This window comes from Lampris incognitus, chromosome 5, assembly GCF_029633865.1.
Source record: "Lampris incognitus isolate fLamInc1 chromosome 5, fLamInc1.hap2, whole genome shotgun sequence".
Taxonomy (NCBI): Eukaryota; Metazoa; Chordata; class Actinopteri; order Lampriformes; family Lampridae; genus Lampris; species Lampris incognitus.
The window spans coordinates 55113761-55128248 of NC_079215.1; the positions used below are offsets into that span (position 1 = coordinate 55113761).

General features: G+C 47.7%; 1 protein-coding gene across 1 annotated transcript in view; it reads right to left on the reverse strand.

The window, feature by feature from the left end:
* Window positions 1-1421: 1421 nt before the first annotated feature.
* ppp1r12c (protein phosphatase 1, regulatory subunit 12C) overlaps window positions 1422-14488 on the reverse strand; it is a 32708-nt gene continuing 19641 nt past the window's right edge. The window contains exons 11-20 of the mRNA XM_056280153.1: window positions 12871-12992; window positions 10632-10719; window positions 9434-9551; window positions 4479-4594; window positions 4201-4265; window positions 4080-4119; window positions 3333-3437; window positions 2378-2431; window positions 1702-1752; window positions 1422-1536 (exon numbers count right to left, since the gene is read on the reverse strand). Coding sequence (XP_056136128.1) covers window positions 1450-1536; window positions 1702-1752; window positions 2378-2431; window positions 3333-3437; window positions 4080-4119; window positions 4201-4265; window positions 4479-4594; window positions 9434-9551; window positions 10632-10719; window positions 12871-12992 — 846 coding nt within the window. The 3' untranslated portion in view covers window positions 1422-1449. The remainder of the gene's footprint in view (window positions 1537-1701; window positions 1753-2377; window positions 2432-3332; window positions 3438-4079; window positions 4120-4200; window positions 4266-4478; window positions 4595-9433; window positions 9552-10631; window positions 10720-12870; window positions 12993-14488) is intronic.

Consider the following 14488-nt stretch of genomic DNA (forward strand, 5'->3'; position numbering starts at 1 on the left):
CATTGGGGGGGGGGGGGGGAGGGGAGGGGTCCAAAAAAAGAATAAATCAGAACATATTAATGCTGAAGTGTTCTTGACTGTCCTGTATCTAAACTGATCCAAAGACATAAAGCACAGAACCGACATCCATACTATATTTTATATACGACAGTGGACTTTTTCCAGAGCAAAATAGAAATATTAATTACAAATGTATATAGAAAGGCACAATGTCAAAATACAATTTGGCATGCACTTAATCTTAAAAAAAAAAAACTGAAACATTCAGAAGACCCGACCCGGTCTGAACGATCAGGTCCGTCATACTGTGCACATTAGAGGAAGGGTCAAGTCGCTTTCAATTCAACCAGCTCAAAACCCGAATTCACTCGCTTCTGACGCGGTCGTGAATTCACCAGAAACTCCAGTTTTTTTTTTCCGACAAGACATCTTCCTCCAACTCCGTGATTCTGATGAAGACCCGGCTTCCGGCGGAATTTAAAGCGAGTTGCACCCGTTGCCCCCCCCCCCCGGTGAACACCGTCTTAAATTTAGAGACTACTATTACATCACTGTGTTAAGGGTGTAAAGGGGAAGGAACCCTGTACATAAATATACACATTAAATACACATTCACAGGAGTGGAGAGAAAAAAAACAAAAATCAACATTTCAAATACAGTTTGGTCTTACTTTACAGTAGTCAGCTCAAGTACAGAGTATCAACCCATATTCATCCTGAGAGAAACAGACCGACCACTCCAGCTTTCCCCTAAAGAACTCACGAAACCAAGCAAAATGAGGGTCCATTTTTTTGGCACGTTAAAACTTTACATTAAGTCAACCCCCCCTCCCCCCAGCCCCCCCTCCCCACGCTGCCCAAAGGCTCTGCTTCACATCTCAGGCACCTGCCTGGCCTGCCGTCTCCCCGGCCCCCTCCCACAGGCTTAGTGGTTCATTCTCTAAGACATCGCTCTGGGCTTGCGTTGATCATGGCTTTTGGTCTTAACTACGGATTTCCTAAAACAAGAACAATATTTATAAGATGGAGAAAAAGCGGGAAAGATTTTTTTCCCAGTAAAAAAACAAAAACGAAAAAAATAACAATAACGTTAGAAAAATCAGATGATAAACGACTGTCATTTTGAACAGGAACACCCCACAGTACCCTGGAAGTCTTTAGGAGGTACAGTTCTGCTTGTTATACAGTAGATAATGCCAAAACATAGAAGCCCAACCACAACCGGGTCACCGTGAAACACGGACCCGCTAGTCTTCTTACTCACGGAGCGACGGTATCTTATCTAATATATACCAACACCTGATATATCAAAAGGATTAGACTGTTGGATGTCAGGGTTTCTTGATCTTCGTGTGCCGTGTGGGTCGGACAGACCCCCCCCCCATTCCTTTAACCCCCCCCCCCCCATCCACCCACCCCCACTCCTCTTGTGTGGAGGCTTTACAAGGTTCATTTGGAGAGTTTGCTGATGACTCGGATGAGTGCGGCGTTCTCGTCCTTCAACCTCTGGTTGTCAGCTCTGAGGTCCACCAGAACCTAGCCGACACAAAATTGGAGGTGGTTATTGACTGAAGTGCCATCAGGAAGCCCCCCTCCCCCGTGAATTAAGGTTTATGCTAGTCTTGCACCGCGTTAACCCTCAAAAGACCTAAAATATTCCATTGCAGTAATCAGCTTATGTGTTTATGCCAGTAACCATACCTTCAGTTCATCCTCCAGTTCCACGGCTTTCCTCTGGAGTGTCAACTTCTCCTGCAAAGGGAAGAGTATCAATAACTAAGGGATCAGCAGGGGGCAGGCTAACATGCACATGTTTTTTTTTACATGTCCTCCCACAGTCCAAAGACAGGTAGGTCAGGTGAATCGGCCGTACTACATTGTCCCTAGGTGTGAATGTGTGTGTCGGCCCTGTGATGGCCTGGCGGCCTGTTCAGGGTGTCTCCCCGCCTGCCGCCCAATGGCTGCTGGGATAGGCTCCAGCATCCCCGCGACCCTGAGAGCAGGATAAGTGGTTTGGATAATGGATGGATAGCATTTGGGCCTTGTTTGGAGGAAGACAGAACTGAGGCCCTTTCCAGAGATTTATTCAAGAGCTTTCTTTTTATAAATATAAATATAATTTTTCTAATTCTAAGCTCTTTAATATGATTGATGATTTATTATATATTAGAATAGGTTGAACTTTGGGGTTCCCAAAGTTCAACCTACAAGCTGCTTAATTCCACAACGTATACGGTGTAGATTTAAGACAGCTGCTGTGATGCTGGACAAGTCCAAAGTCCTCAGATGCGTCTCTGATAAGGTCCACCACTTCCAGGTATGAAACATGTTGTAAAGAATGAAGGCCAAGGCAGACATGAGCACAAAACGGACTTACAAATCGTTCCAGCTCCAGTAGGGCCGGCCTATCTGTGCTGTTGTTCTCTTGACTCTGCCATAGACAGAAAGAGGAGGAGGAAGAGGAGGAAAAAGAAGAGGAAGGAAGAAGAAGAATTAACTAAAAATTCACACAGGGTATTTCAGAACTACAGACTTGGTTTCATGGTGAATTTACAAATTATGAACAACTGATGTCCAAAATGAAACTATCACGCTATTCCTCCCAGTTCCCCCTCCCCCCCGGAGAGCTGCCCCGACCGACCAGAGGAGGCGATAGTGCAGCGGCCAGGACACATACCCACATCCGGCTTCCCACCCGCAGACACAGCCAATTAGGTCTGTAGGGAGGCCTGACCAAGCTGGAGGTAACACAGGGATTCGAACTGGCGATCTCCGTTGTTGGTAGGCAACGGAATAGACTGCTATGCTACCTGGACACCCTAAATTATATACTTTTAATTTCAAAACTATAAGCACCTATGTTTCTAAATAAAGATACAAGGCTTTGCTAGAAAAAAAGGAAAACAAAAAATAAAATCCCAGCGTTTTTGCTCGGCACCAACAGGATATTCGAAACAGGTCTGGCGGTGGATTGAGAACACCTCCAACTCCTCCCCACCTCCTGCAATACCTCCCACTGCCAACCCCAAACCCTAACCTGAACCACTCACCTTAACCGAATGCCCAGAGCGTCATCAGTTACCTGAGAGCGAAACAACCAAAGTGGGAGGGGGTGTAGGTGTAGGTGTAGGTGGAAGGAGTTGGAGGTGTCCTCAGTCTGCCGCCAGACTCTGTTGGGGAAATTCCAACCCACGGTCTTAAGGTCTTAGTTCTGGCTGTCTAGCTCTCAGCCTGCCTCCCCAGAAACTACGTAGCACACTGGACTCGGAGTTATAATCTGGCACAAAGGCTGACAAGCGGCAGATCGCAGTTCGGGAGCAAACCTTCCATACCTGTCTGAGTCTCTCCAGCTCCACTTTGTTCTGGCTGAGCAGCAACTCGGTCTCCTGCAGCTTGTCTTTGAGTGCACTGTTCTCCTGTAGTACCTCTAGGTACAGCTAGAGGGAAACACAGAAACAGTCAATGCATCGCACTTCCTGAAAATGGAATGAAGAGATCTTTTTTTATTGGGAGGGTGTGTTTGCCCCCCTTTTCTCCCCGGCCGGTATCCGGCCAGTTACCCACTCTTCTGAGCCGTCCCGGTCGCTGCTCCACCCCCCTCTGCCGAGCCGAGGAGGGCTGCAAACTACCGCGTGCCTCCTCCTATACATGTGGAGTCGTCAGCCGCTTCTTTTCACCTGACAGTGAGGAGTTTCACCAGGGGGATGTAGTGTGTGGGAGGATCATGCTGTTCCCCCCAGTTCCCCTCCCCCCCCGAACAGGCGCTCCAACCGACCAGAGGAGGCGCTAGTGCAGCGACCAGGACACATACCCACATCCCACCCGCAGACACGGCCAATTGTGTCTGTGGGGACGCCCGACCACGCTGAAGGTAACACGGGGATTCAAACTGATGATCCCCATGTTGGTAGGCAACGGAATAGACCGCCACGCCACCCGGACGCCACGAATTCTTTTTCGATGCAATAAATAAGTAAATGTACACATGGCTTTGGAAGCTGTTATGGACTGGCATCACCAATTTTCTAACAGCGTTCAACCTTTGACCTTTAAGAATATCCGTGTTGGTTAACGCGTACCTTTTTGTAGACGTCTGACAAGTCTTCTGGTTGAGTCTCACTGCAGAAAACACAAACCCGTTTAAGGTAACAGAATGAGGAGAGTAAACCTGCGACTGCTTGGACTGAAGGTGCTACTCACTGGGAAGTGCTGTTGCTGAGTGTAACATCTGTACTGGATGGGTTCGTTGCATCCTCATCTTCCCACTGGAAAATATTTAACCTGTGTCATCAGCTATACAAACCTCTAGCAAGCAAGCCTCGTCTACAATAAATAAAATTCAGGTTAATGCCTGTTCTATCTGGTTGTGGCCCTCGCCAAATCCCCAACAGGCCGACATACTCACACAGTAAGAGCTCTGCGGTGCTGCAAAACGACCGTTTTACACGTGAACGTAAGATGGTCAAATCGTTTCTTACCTCTCCACTCGGCTGAACTATCCCCGTGGAGCGTCTCTCTTTCCTCCCCCGCCGCCTCTCCCTCACCCCTAGCCGGGTCTCCCCCTCGGGCTCTGCCTGCTTTACAGGGTCGGTGTCTAGGATGGAGTGAGAAGGTCCAACAGAACAAGGTTTGTGGGCATACGCTGGGAAGGACTTCTTGTTGAGGCATTTCTACTTCGTTGCAACTCGGTATTCAAGTCAGTAAACGGCTGCTTTGTTAACAATCCCGCAGATTACTTCAGCTACCTTCGCCAGGTTAGTCAACTACTTGTCTGACTGAAATTGGGCTAACCAGCAAAACCCAATGGCCACTGATGGCAAATAACTTGAAGGCCACCGGTAGCAAAGACGAGAGAACATGAGAGGAAAACAAGGAAAAAGACAGACAGAGGATGACGGCACGGGACAAAGTTCAACAGACGTATACGCCCTCGCCTATCGCGGCCAGTTCCTTACTAGCAAACAGCACAAGCTACTAGCTAGACCAGCATTTCCCAACCCAGTCCTCAAGGAACCCCTATCCTGCAGATTTTCACTGTAACCCTGCATAGGTAGCCCTGCTTGTACGTACTCAACCAATCATCTCACAGCACTTAATTGTGCAAGGTGTGCAACGTCTGACATATTCATGGCTGACTGGTTGAATAACTACAAACAGGTACCTATTCAGGGTTGCAAAGAAAATCTGCAGGATAGGGGTTCCTTGAGGACTGGGTTGGGGGAAACACTGAGCTAGACCACTACTTAAAGAAATACTCGACCCATTAGGAGCCTTGCACCCGGTGGGTGATATCAGTACCCATAATGACCCAAATGCTAGTAAATGTTGTCTGTTTAGGCCGCTCTGATGGCCCGAGCGGAATAAACCGCTGTTCTTGTAATCCGCTCGTCATGTGGCTGGGAGGTTCGTATCCCAGACTCGCCGTAACCGGTCACGGCCAGAGCGTCCACGGGGTAAGGCATTCATTAGGCCACCCTTACCCGAGGGATAGTGGGCGTAGATCGGTGTAGTGTTCGGGGACTCGTCGTTCTCCAGCGACCCCTCTGGCCCATCAGGGCGCCTGCAGCCAAGCAACTGAAAGCATTCTCCCTACGCCTCCTTCGCGGCCTGAAGGTGATGCAATCCATGCGAGGCTTCAGCGTGTAAAATAGCGAGAGCAGCCGACACGAGTTTGAAGGAAGCCGGTGTTACGACTATCTCCTTCCTGTGGAAACGTGAGCCGGGGGAGTTATTCGACAAGCGTTCCGGCCATATGCCATTGGGTTAATCGGGTGGGATAAGGGGAAAAACTAGAAATAAATTTAAAAAACTTTTTTTTGCCTGTTCGTTCATTTCCTAATGAATTAATTAAGCAAACAAAGTAATAAACAATAAAAAAAATTGCTGGTCATATAGTTTATATGGTAGCTAACGTTGGCGAGCCAGCATTGACCAAATCAAACCAAAAGTTTGTCAAAGCAAAGCAACTGTACAGTACAGTGGCAGCAGTTACTAGCGATGAGATCCTTGTATTAAAAGCACAAACATGGCGTCTTTATGCATGCTCAATAATCCAGGTCAGGAAATCACAGAAAGTTGAATCGGTTCATCTGGACACAACGTTTACTGAGAGAAACTTTTCATCACTCATCCGAGTGCAATCACAGCATCGTAAGATGGCGACAGATGAACGTGCACAAGGGGAATTATGCACAAGGGGATTCCCTTGTGCATTATTCTGTGTACTGCCCACACCCTCGAGAACTGCACAAAGTCAGCTGATCGCATGGTACCATACGGTGAGACATTTAATCGCCCTGTTGTCAAGTTGCTGAGCTTTTATTTACAGAGAGGGGGCGCAAAAAGAACAGAACTGAAGAAGATATGTGATGAGGATGGCATGGAGGCAAGAGGTTCTTGAAAATATGGAGGCTGTTACCTGCCATTCAAATTCAAGTGACTACAAGTGATGCCTAAAACATATCTGCACAGAGCGTTTTCAGTGTTTTCCTAGCCAACATGCTTGACACTGGAAACATTTTACAGTTCACCTCCCTCAGGTTCCAGCAAGATAAACTGACTATTGGTGAATGCAAAGATGAGCTCATGGTAGCTGCTTGACAGCTGACACTATTGCTTGACAGTGAAGGCAAGTACAGGAAAGAGGCCGTTTCAAATGCTGGTGCTGACAGGGGCAAGGCTGATGTATTCAGAGATCTAATTCATGAGTTTGAAAGCAGATATGAGTCCCATAAGTCATGTGATCAATTTTAAAATTTTGATCCTTCAACTTGGCCTCAAGAAATGCAAGACCGCCACAGTTTTGGTGATTGGATGCATTTAAAGCAAGCAGGAAAATGTTTGCCAGCCTCCTTTGTGTATGACTTGGTCAACACAGTGAAGATAAGTAATCCAGGTAGTTACTCCTACATTCATAAAGTCCTTCTGTTGTCCCTTACACTGCCCTTGAGCAGTGCTGCATGTAGGAGGGGATTTTCCCATCTCAATATAATAAAAAGCAAGTACAGATCCCGCCTGTCAAACCCTCACCTCTCATCCCTGATGCACATCCACTTGTCTAAGATGACAACAGAGACTTTTGACCCGAAGCCAGCTGTTGGCTTATGGATGCAAACAGCTAATCGCAGACTCAACCAGGGAGAAAGAAGTAGGCCTACATCTTCCTCTGCCATGTTTAAAAGAGAGGAAGACAGAGAGGAGAGCAGTCAGGAGGGTAGCGATGATGACAGCTTGTAGGATAACCGTGCCGCGTAAAGACTGAGTACCAAGAAACATGTCCAGGTGCTCCATTGAGAACCAGACCAAAAAAAGCTATGTGCACCCCTGTATGGAGGAAGTGGAAAAGAGGGCTCTGATGTCCTATCCAGGGACACCCCCTAGCCATTAGTTCAGATTTGTGGACAACACCTGGGTTAAAATTTAAGTTTCAGGACATACCACATTTCATCAACCACATTCCTCTGTGGACAACCACATCAAGTTCATCAGGGAGGATGTGAAAAATGACAAGTTAGCCTTCTTAGACTGTGAAATTGCAACTGGTGATGGGGGACATTTGATTGTTGATGTTTACCGTAAAGCAACACATACTGATCAATACTTAAGGTTTGACTCTCATCATCTACTGGAGTACAAACTAGGAGTCATCAGGACGCTGTACCACCGAGCTGACAACGTCCTCACCGACACAGTGGCCGGGCAAGGAGGGAGAAATCCCACTTTAAACAGGCCCTGGTTAAGTGTGGTTACCCTAACTGGAAATTTGTCAAAGCCAGGAAGACGCCCAAACAGTGCGCCAGCCGATCAAAGAGAGGAGGACAACAGCTGCCTAAACTTAAGCCAGCGATGATTCCATATGTGGCGGGAGTGTTGGAACAGTTGGGATGCGTATTTTCCCAACACCACATCTCAGTTTCTTTCAAACCCCAAAACAAGCTGTGCCAGAAATTGGTGCACCCCAAGGATCGGGTCCCCCGGCACAAACAGAGCAATATAGTGTACACTGTTAAGTGCCAAGAGGATTGCTGTGACTTGTACATTGGGGAAACCAAACAGACGCTGGCCAAGAGGATGACACAACACAGAAGAGCTAATATGTCAGACCAGGACTCCACAGTCTACACCCATCTACAAGCCAGTGGCCACTCTTTCAAGGACGAGGATGTGCACATCCTTGAAAGGGAGAAACTCTGGCTTGAACGGGGAGTCAAAGAGGACATCTATGTGAAGAAGGAACTACCATCCCTGAACTGAGGAAGGGGGGGGGGGTGGCTAAGAGTACATCTGTCACCATCTTAGAAAGCTGTGATGGCAACTATTCACCAATCCTCTGTGAATAGTACACATGGCCATTGTAACTCCAGTTAACGGTCACATTAATGTGCATATGAAACCAAATTGTTGGTTTCGGTTGTTATGCCACTGTGCTGTTTATAAGGGTGGGGGGTACCTGCAGTCAGTTGAGACTGGAAAGGTCACTTGGATGAGTGATGAAACGCTTCTCTCAATAAACGTTGTGTCCAGATGAACTGCTTCAACTTTCTGTGACACAAATGCAGTGTCCTCAAACACAAAATAGGTTAAGGGAGATATATACAGATGAGGTAAAAAGAGATAAGAAGTATACAAAAGAAAAACATTTAATGAAAAGAGACTTGGGAGACTTGATAAGTATATAAAAAGTAATCAAGAAAAAGTAACATGTGTGTCCGCGGTGGTGTAGCGGTCTAAGCATTGGCCTTGTGTCAATGAAGTTGCCCACTGCGGACTGGGGTTTGCGCCTCAGTCTCGTCAGATCCGACTATGACCGGACTCGATGAAGCAGCAATAACTGGCAACGCTGTCTTCGGGAGGGGGGCGGAGTCGGCTTGTGTTCGTCACATGAATGCGTCTGTGGGTGTGTCGGAAAAAGCAGTGGTTCGGCCTGGAGTCGCCTTGTCACGGAAGTGGCGAGGCATTTCCTTCGAGACTGCCAGCCGGAGAGATGCAGTTGGCAAATGCATAGAGTACAAGGGTGGGGGTTCGAACTAAAATAGGGATCGATTGGCCACTAAATTGGGAGAGAGGGAAAAATCAGGAATAAATTTAGAGAAAAAGTAACATATAAAAGTAACACATGTGGAAGTATGATCGAATCAACGCAGCTGTACTACAGTAGTAGATGGGACACTTGGCATCTTAAGATGGTATTCTGGTTGTGTTTTTCTTTTTTCGGCATGAATTTCCCTGGAGTCATTTCAAAACCGCAAACTAGTTTGTCCACCAGAACACAAAGCATTTGTTCAGCCTAGTCTGGGTGGTGGGGGTGGTGGAGGCACCATGGGTTTGACAGTCTTAGGGCTTTATTACCTATTACGATTACTGTGGCAGCCTAAAAACAAACAAAAACTTCTCTCCCCAGAGAACGACATTCTTTCCTCCATTTAACACTCACCTCTCTCAGCGGGCGTGAGAGTGATGATAGGGCTGACTGACTGGATGTTGCGAGCCAACTGATCTGGACCTTTACCAACACTCTTCTCTGCTTCTTTCAGGTCCGTCAGGGTCACTCCCTGTCAAGACGAAGGAACATTTACAAAAAAACTCCAGGGACATTCGTCTATTGATTATTTTCTTCCCGTTTTCTTCTATTCTAATGGTGAACCCCCCCCCCCCCACTTTCTTCCCAATTACCCCACTCTTCTGAGCCGTCCCGGTCGCTGCTCCACCCCCCTCTGCTGATCCGAGGAGAGCTGCAGACTACCACATGCTTCCTCCGATACATGTGGAGTCGCCAGCCGCTTCTTTTCACCTGACAGTGAGGAGTTTCACCGGGGGGCCGTAGCGCGTGGGACGACCACACTATTCCCCTCAGTTCCTCCTCCCCCCTGAACAGGCGCCCTGACCAACCAGAGGAGGTGCTAGTGCAGCGACCAGGACACATACCCACATCCGGCTTCCCACCCGCAGAAACGGCCAATTGCACCCGTAGGGACGCCCGACCAAGCCGGAGGCAACACGGGGATTCGAACCAGCGATCCCCATGTTGGTAGGCAACGGTATAGACCGCTACGCCACCCAGACGCCCCTCTAATGGAGAAATTGATGAAAGAGAGGCAGGTCCTGTAAAGTGGGGCTCCCAAAGGAGGACCAACAACTACATGATTTGACTCCAGACCAAAATGAAAAATTAATAATGTATGTAGGTGATTTCTCACACATACCTCACCCTAACCCTGTACAATATGCAGACTGTCCATTTCCAGATTTAACCTGGTGTGTTCAACGATTCACTGCCCACTTGATGAACAGTAGTGATTTAAAAGATAATTCAGTGTTGCGTGTGCACAACAAATAAATGTACATGTGTCATCACACATAGATTCCAGGGCAAGTGTGTCTCAAGAGGTAGCAACCTGTACAAAATGTTAGCCATACAGGCTCCTCAAAATAGCCCTTCCTGAGGTGGTATTGACTATATGTTCCTAGACCTACTTCAGAGCCATTTTGCTGGTAATAGGAACACTTTCTGCACCTGCGGGAGTGGTTTGTTGGTAAGGGACAGTGCAGCATGGGGCAACAGTGGAAAAAGTTTGTTTTTTTTTGGCCCCCAATTGCACTAAACAAATAATTTCTGAACACGGAACAGGTACCTGTGTGGAGCGTCGAGACTGGCGCATGAGGCGAGAGCGAGCTTTCCTCTGAGACTCAGACTCCTCATCTCTGACCGGAGCCTGGAACCTGAGGAGACAAATGTTCATTCAGCATCCAGCCTTGGTGGGTCAAGCGCTATACAGCCTGACACAGCCATATGCCCAAGGTGAGTAGTGTACAAATGAAAAACAGCAACACAGCCGATCTGAAACCTTGGAGGAGATCTTAAAGACCAAGTACTGAGCATCAAAAAGCATAAAAAAAACAAAAAGGCATATCGCTGTGCCTTCCTGCTTTAGGATACAGGGGTACATAATGTTTCCCTATGTGCAAAATGTTTTTGTTCACATGGGATTCGCTATCAATCAATATATCAATATATGTTTCCAGCCAAGAAGGTCCTGGGTTCGAGCCTCGGGGTGGTCCAACCTTGGAGGTCGTCCCGGGTCGTTCTCAATGTGGACTTTGGATGTTCTCCCTGTGTCTGCGTGGTTTTCCTTTGGGTGCTCCGGTTTCCTCCCACAGTCCAAAGACTTGTAGGTCAGGTGAATCGGCCGTACTAAAATTGTCCCTAGGTGTGAATGTTTGTGTGTGTGTCGGCCCTGTGATGGCCTGGCGGCCCGTCCAGGGTGTCTCCCTGCCTGCCGCCCAATGACTGCTGGGATAGGCTCCAGCATCCCCGCGACCCTGAGAGCAGGATAAGCGGTTTGGATAATGGATGGATGGATGGATGGATGGATTGGCTAACACATTATTCCAAGTTCAATTCATCTGTGCTTGCACTTATGGACTTGGGAATTGGGCAATCGGTGTCCATGACTAACGAGTGTTTGACTTTTAGGTAGGAAATTGAGCTTTCGAGTAATGTCTTCATGCATGCTCAATAATCCAGGTAAGAACAGCAAGTTCAAGTGCTATTGTTGTGCCCAAGGAGGAAACCATGGATTCAGAAGCCGCCTGGGTCAAGCTGCTTCGTTCAGTGCAGAGGTAAGATTTCTTTCATTTCATGTCCACATTCTGTTGGCGTCTTGTGCGGCTGCCGCTTCTCCCTCTCGTAGCCCCCCTTCCCATCCACCCCTGTATGTCTGTGTTATGTTCATCCGTCGTCTTGTTTCACTCCATTTATTGTAAAGCGACTTTGAGTACTAGAAATGCGCTATATAAGATTGATTTATTATTATCCTTATTTGGTTAAGATGCGAATGAGTAAAAGGATCATCTGGGAGCTACTGGGGCAGAAAAGGGTAAGTAATCAGCATTTCTCCTGTCAGATTTCCAAAAAATGCTCATCACAGTTACAAAAAAAGAATATTGGTTGACACTAGGTGCAACCGAATTTTCGGTTAATAGCCGAGTCTTTGTTTAACAAAACTAAAAATGATTGCTGTACACATTTTCGTTATGTTGTTCAACAGCTTTCCTTAACGCCACGTCCGTTGCATCTTAAGATAAATCCATTTCACTGTGACCTTAAAAACTCTTTTAAATTTCAATAAAAATGAATGAATGATGAATGAATGATTGGCGGCCCAGTGGTTAGCGCTGTCGCCACACAGCAAGAAGGTCCTGAGTTCAAACCCCGGGGTTGTCCAACCTTGGGGGTCATCCCTGGTCGTCCTCTGTGTGGAGTTTGCATGTTCTCCCCGTGTCTGCGGTGGGTTTTGTCCGGGTGCTCCGGTTTCCCCCACCATCAAAAAGACATGCATGTTAGGGTTAATACTCCTGTCTGTGCCCCTGACCGAGGCATGGCAAGACGAACTGGAGCTGCTCCCCGGGCGCTGCCCACTGCTCCTAGCTACACAGCTAGGATGGGTTAAACGCAGAGAGGAATTTCCCTATGGGGATTAATATATCCATCCATCCATTATCCGAACCGCTTATCCTGCTCTCGGGGTCGCGGGGATGCTGGAGCCTATTCCAGCAGTCATTGGGCAGCAGGTGGGGAGACACCCTGGAAAGGCCGCCAGGCCATCACACAGGGCCAACACAAACACACATTCATACCTGGGGACAATTTTAGTAATGCCAATTCACCCGTCTTTGGACTGTGGGAGGAAACCGGAGCACCCGGAGGAAACCATATATACCATATATATATATATTAGAAAGAAAAAAAAACATGAACCATCTTAGAATGTTCAAGGATGTGATCCTTTTTTCCCCTCCAGAAATTTCAGATTTGCTTGCACACCGCTCTTTAAAAAAAAAAAAAAACCGTGAAAATGTAAAGTTTCTTACTTGCGTCTGTCAGTGCTGGGGGTGTTGAGGCTCTCGGCCGGGACATCTCTCCTCTGAGGGGTGGGCTGGACCCGTGCCGTGCGGTTGGCCAGATCTTGCTCCTCATCTTTTTCCTCTGGAGTCTGGAACATGTAAGAGACAAGGAAAAAAAAAAAACCAACCATGAGCTTTCACACAGGAAAGCTTAGGACAATGAAATTTCCTGTATGAAAGCTTCTTCATACAGGAAATCAAACTTTGGACAATTAGAAACCCTCAATATTTCCAGATGTTCCATTTTCTACCTGTTTGGATTACTTGGATACATACTGGCAGGAAACTGATTGTATGGAGGCATGCTTTACATGAAGGGTACATCACACCGCTCAGCCTCCCTGGCAAAGTCTACTCCAGGGTATTGGAAAGGAAGCGCCGACTGATTGTTGAACCTCGGATCCAGGAGGAACAATGCGGATTCCATCCTGGCAGTGGAACAACGGACCAACCCTTTACTCTTGCAGAAGTGCTGATGGAGGCCAGCCAGTTTGACCAGCCAGTCCACATGTGTTTTGTGGACTTGGAAAAAGGCTTACGACCGTGTACCCCGGGGCAGTCTGTGGGGGGTACTGCGGGAGTATGGGGTACCGGGGCAGTTGCTACAAGCCATTCGGTCCTTGTAAAACCAAAGTGAGAGCTGTGTCCGTATTCTCGGCACAAAGTCAAACACATTTTCAGTGGGTGTCGGACTCCGCCAAGTTTGTCCCTTGTCTCCGATTCGGTTTGTGATATTCATGGACAGGTTCTCAAGGCGCAGCCAAGGTGAGAAGTGTGTCCGTTTTGGGAACCTCAGAACTGCATCTCTGCTCTTTGCAGATGATGTGGTTTTGTTGGCTACGTCAGAACATGACCTCCAGCCACACTGGGGCGGTTTGCAGCTGAGTGTGATAATGGCTGGGATGAGAGTCCGCACCTCCAAGTCTGAGGCCATGGCTCTCTCCCAGAAAATGGTCGATTGCTCCCTCCGGGTTGGGGATGAGTTGTTGCCTCAAGCGAAGGAATTCAAGTATCTCGGGATCTTGTTCACGAGTGAGGGTAGGATGGAGTGGGAGATTGACAGGCGGATTGGTGCAGCATCAGCAGTAATGCGGACGTTGTACCGGACCGTTGTGGTGAAGACGGAGCTGAGTCAGAAGGCAAAGCTCTCAATTTACCAGTCAATCTTCAACCCTTCTAACCCTCATCTATGGTCATGTGCTTTGGGTACTGACCAAAAGGGTGAGATTGCGGATACAAACGGCTGAAATGAGTTTCCTCCGTAGGATGTCTGGCTAGAGGGACTACATGTCCAATCTGGCCTGGGAACACCTTGGGATCCCCCAGGAGGAGCTGGAGGGCGTTGCTGGGGAGGGACGTCTGGAGTGCCCTACTTAGCTTGCTGCCACCACGACCCGACCCTGGAGAAGCGGCTGATGATGAGATGAGATGAAACAAATAACCTACAGAGGAAAAAAATAACCTATAGAGAAATAATTTCCCTTCCCCTTTTTATTTACAGGATGAGTGTCAAAGATGACGGAGGAATCCCAGGGACAGATACACGAAGCAGAGAAAGAATGGCGGAGTGTAGCGCCGCATTATG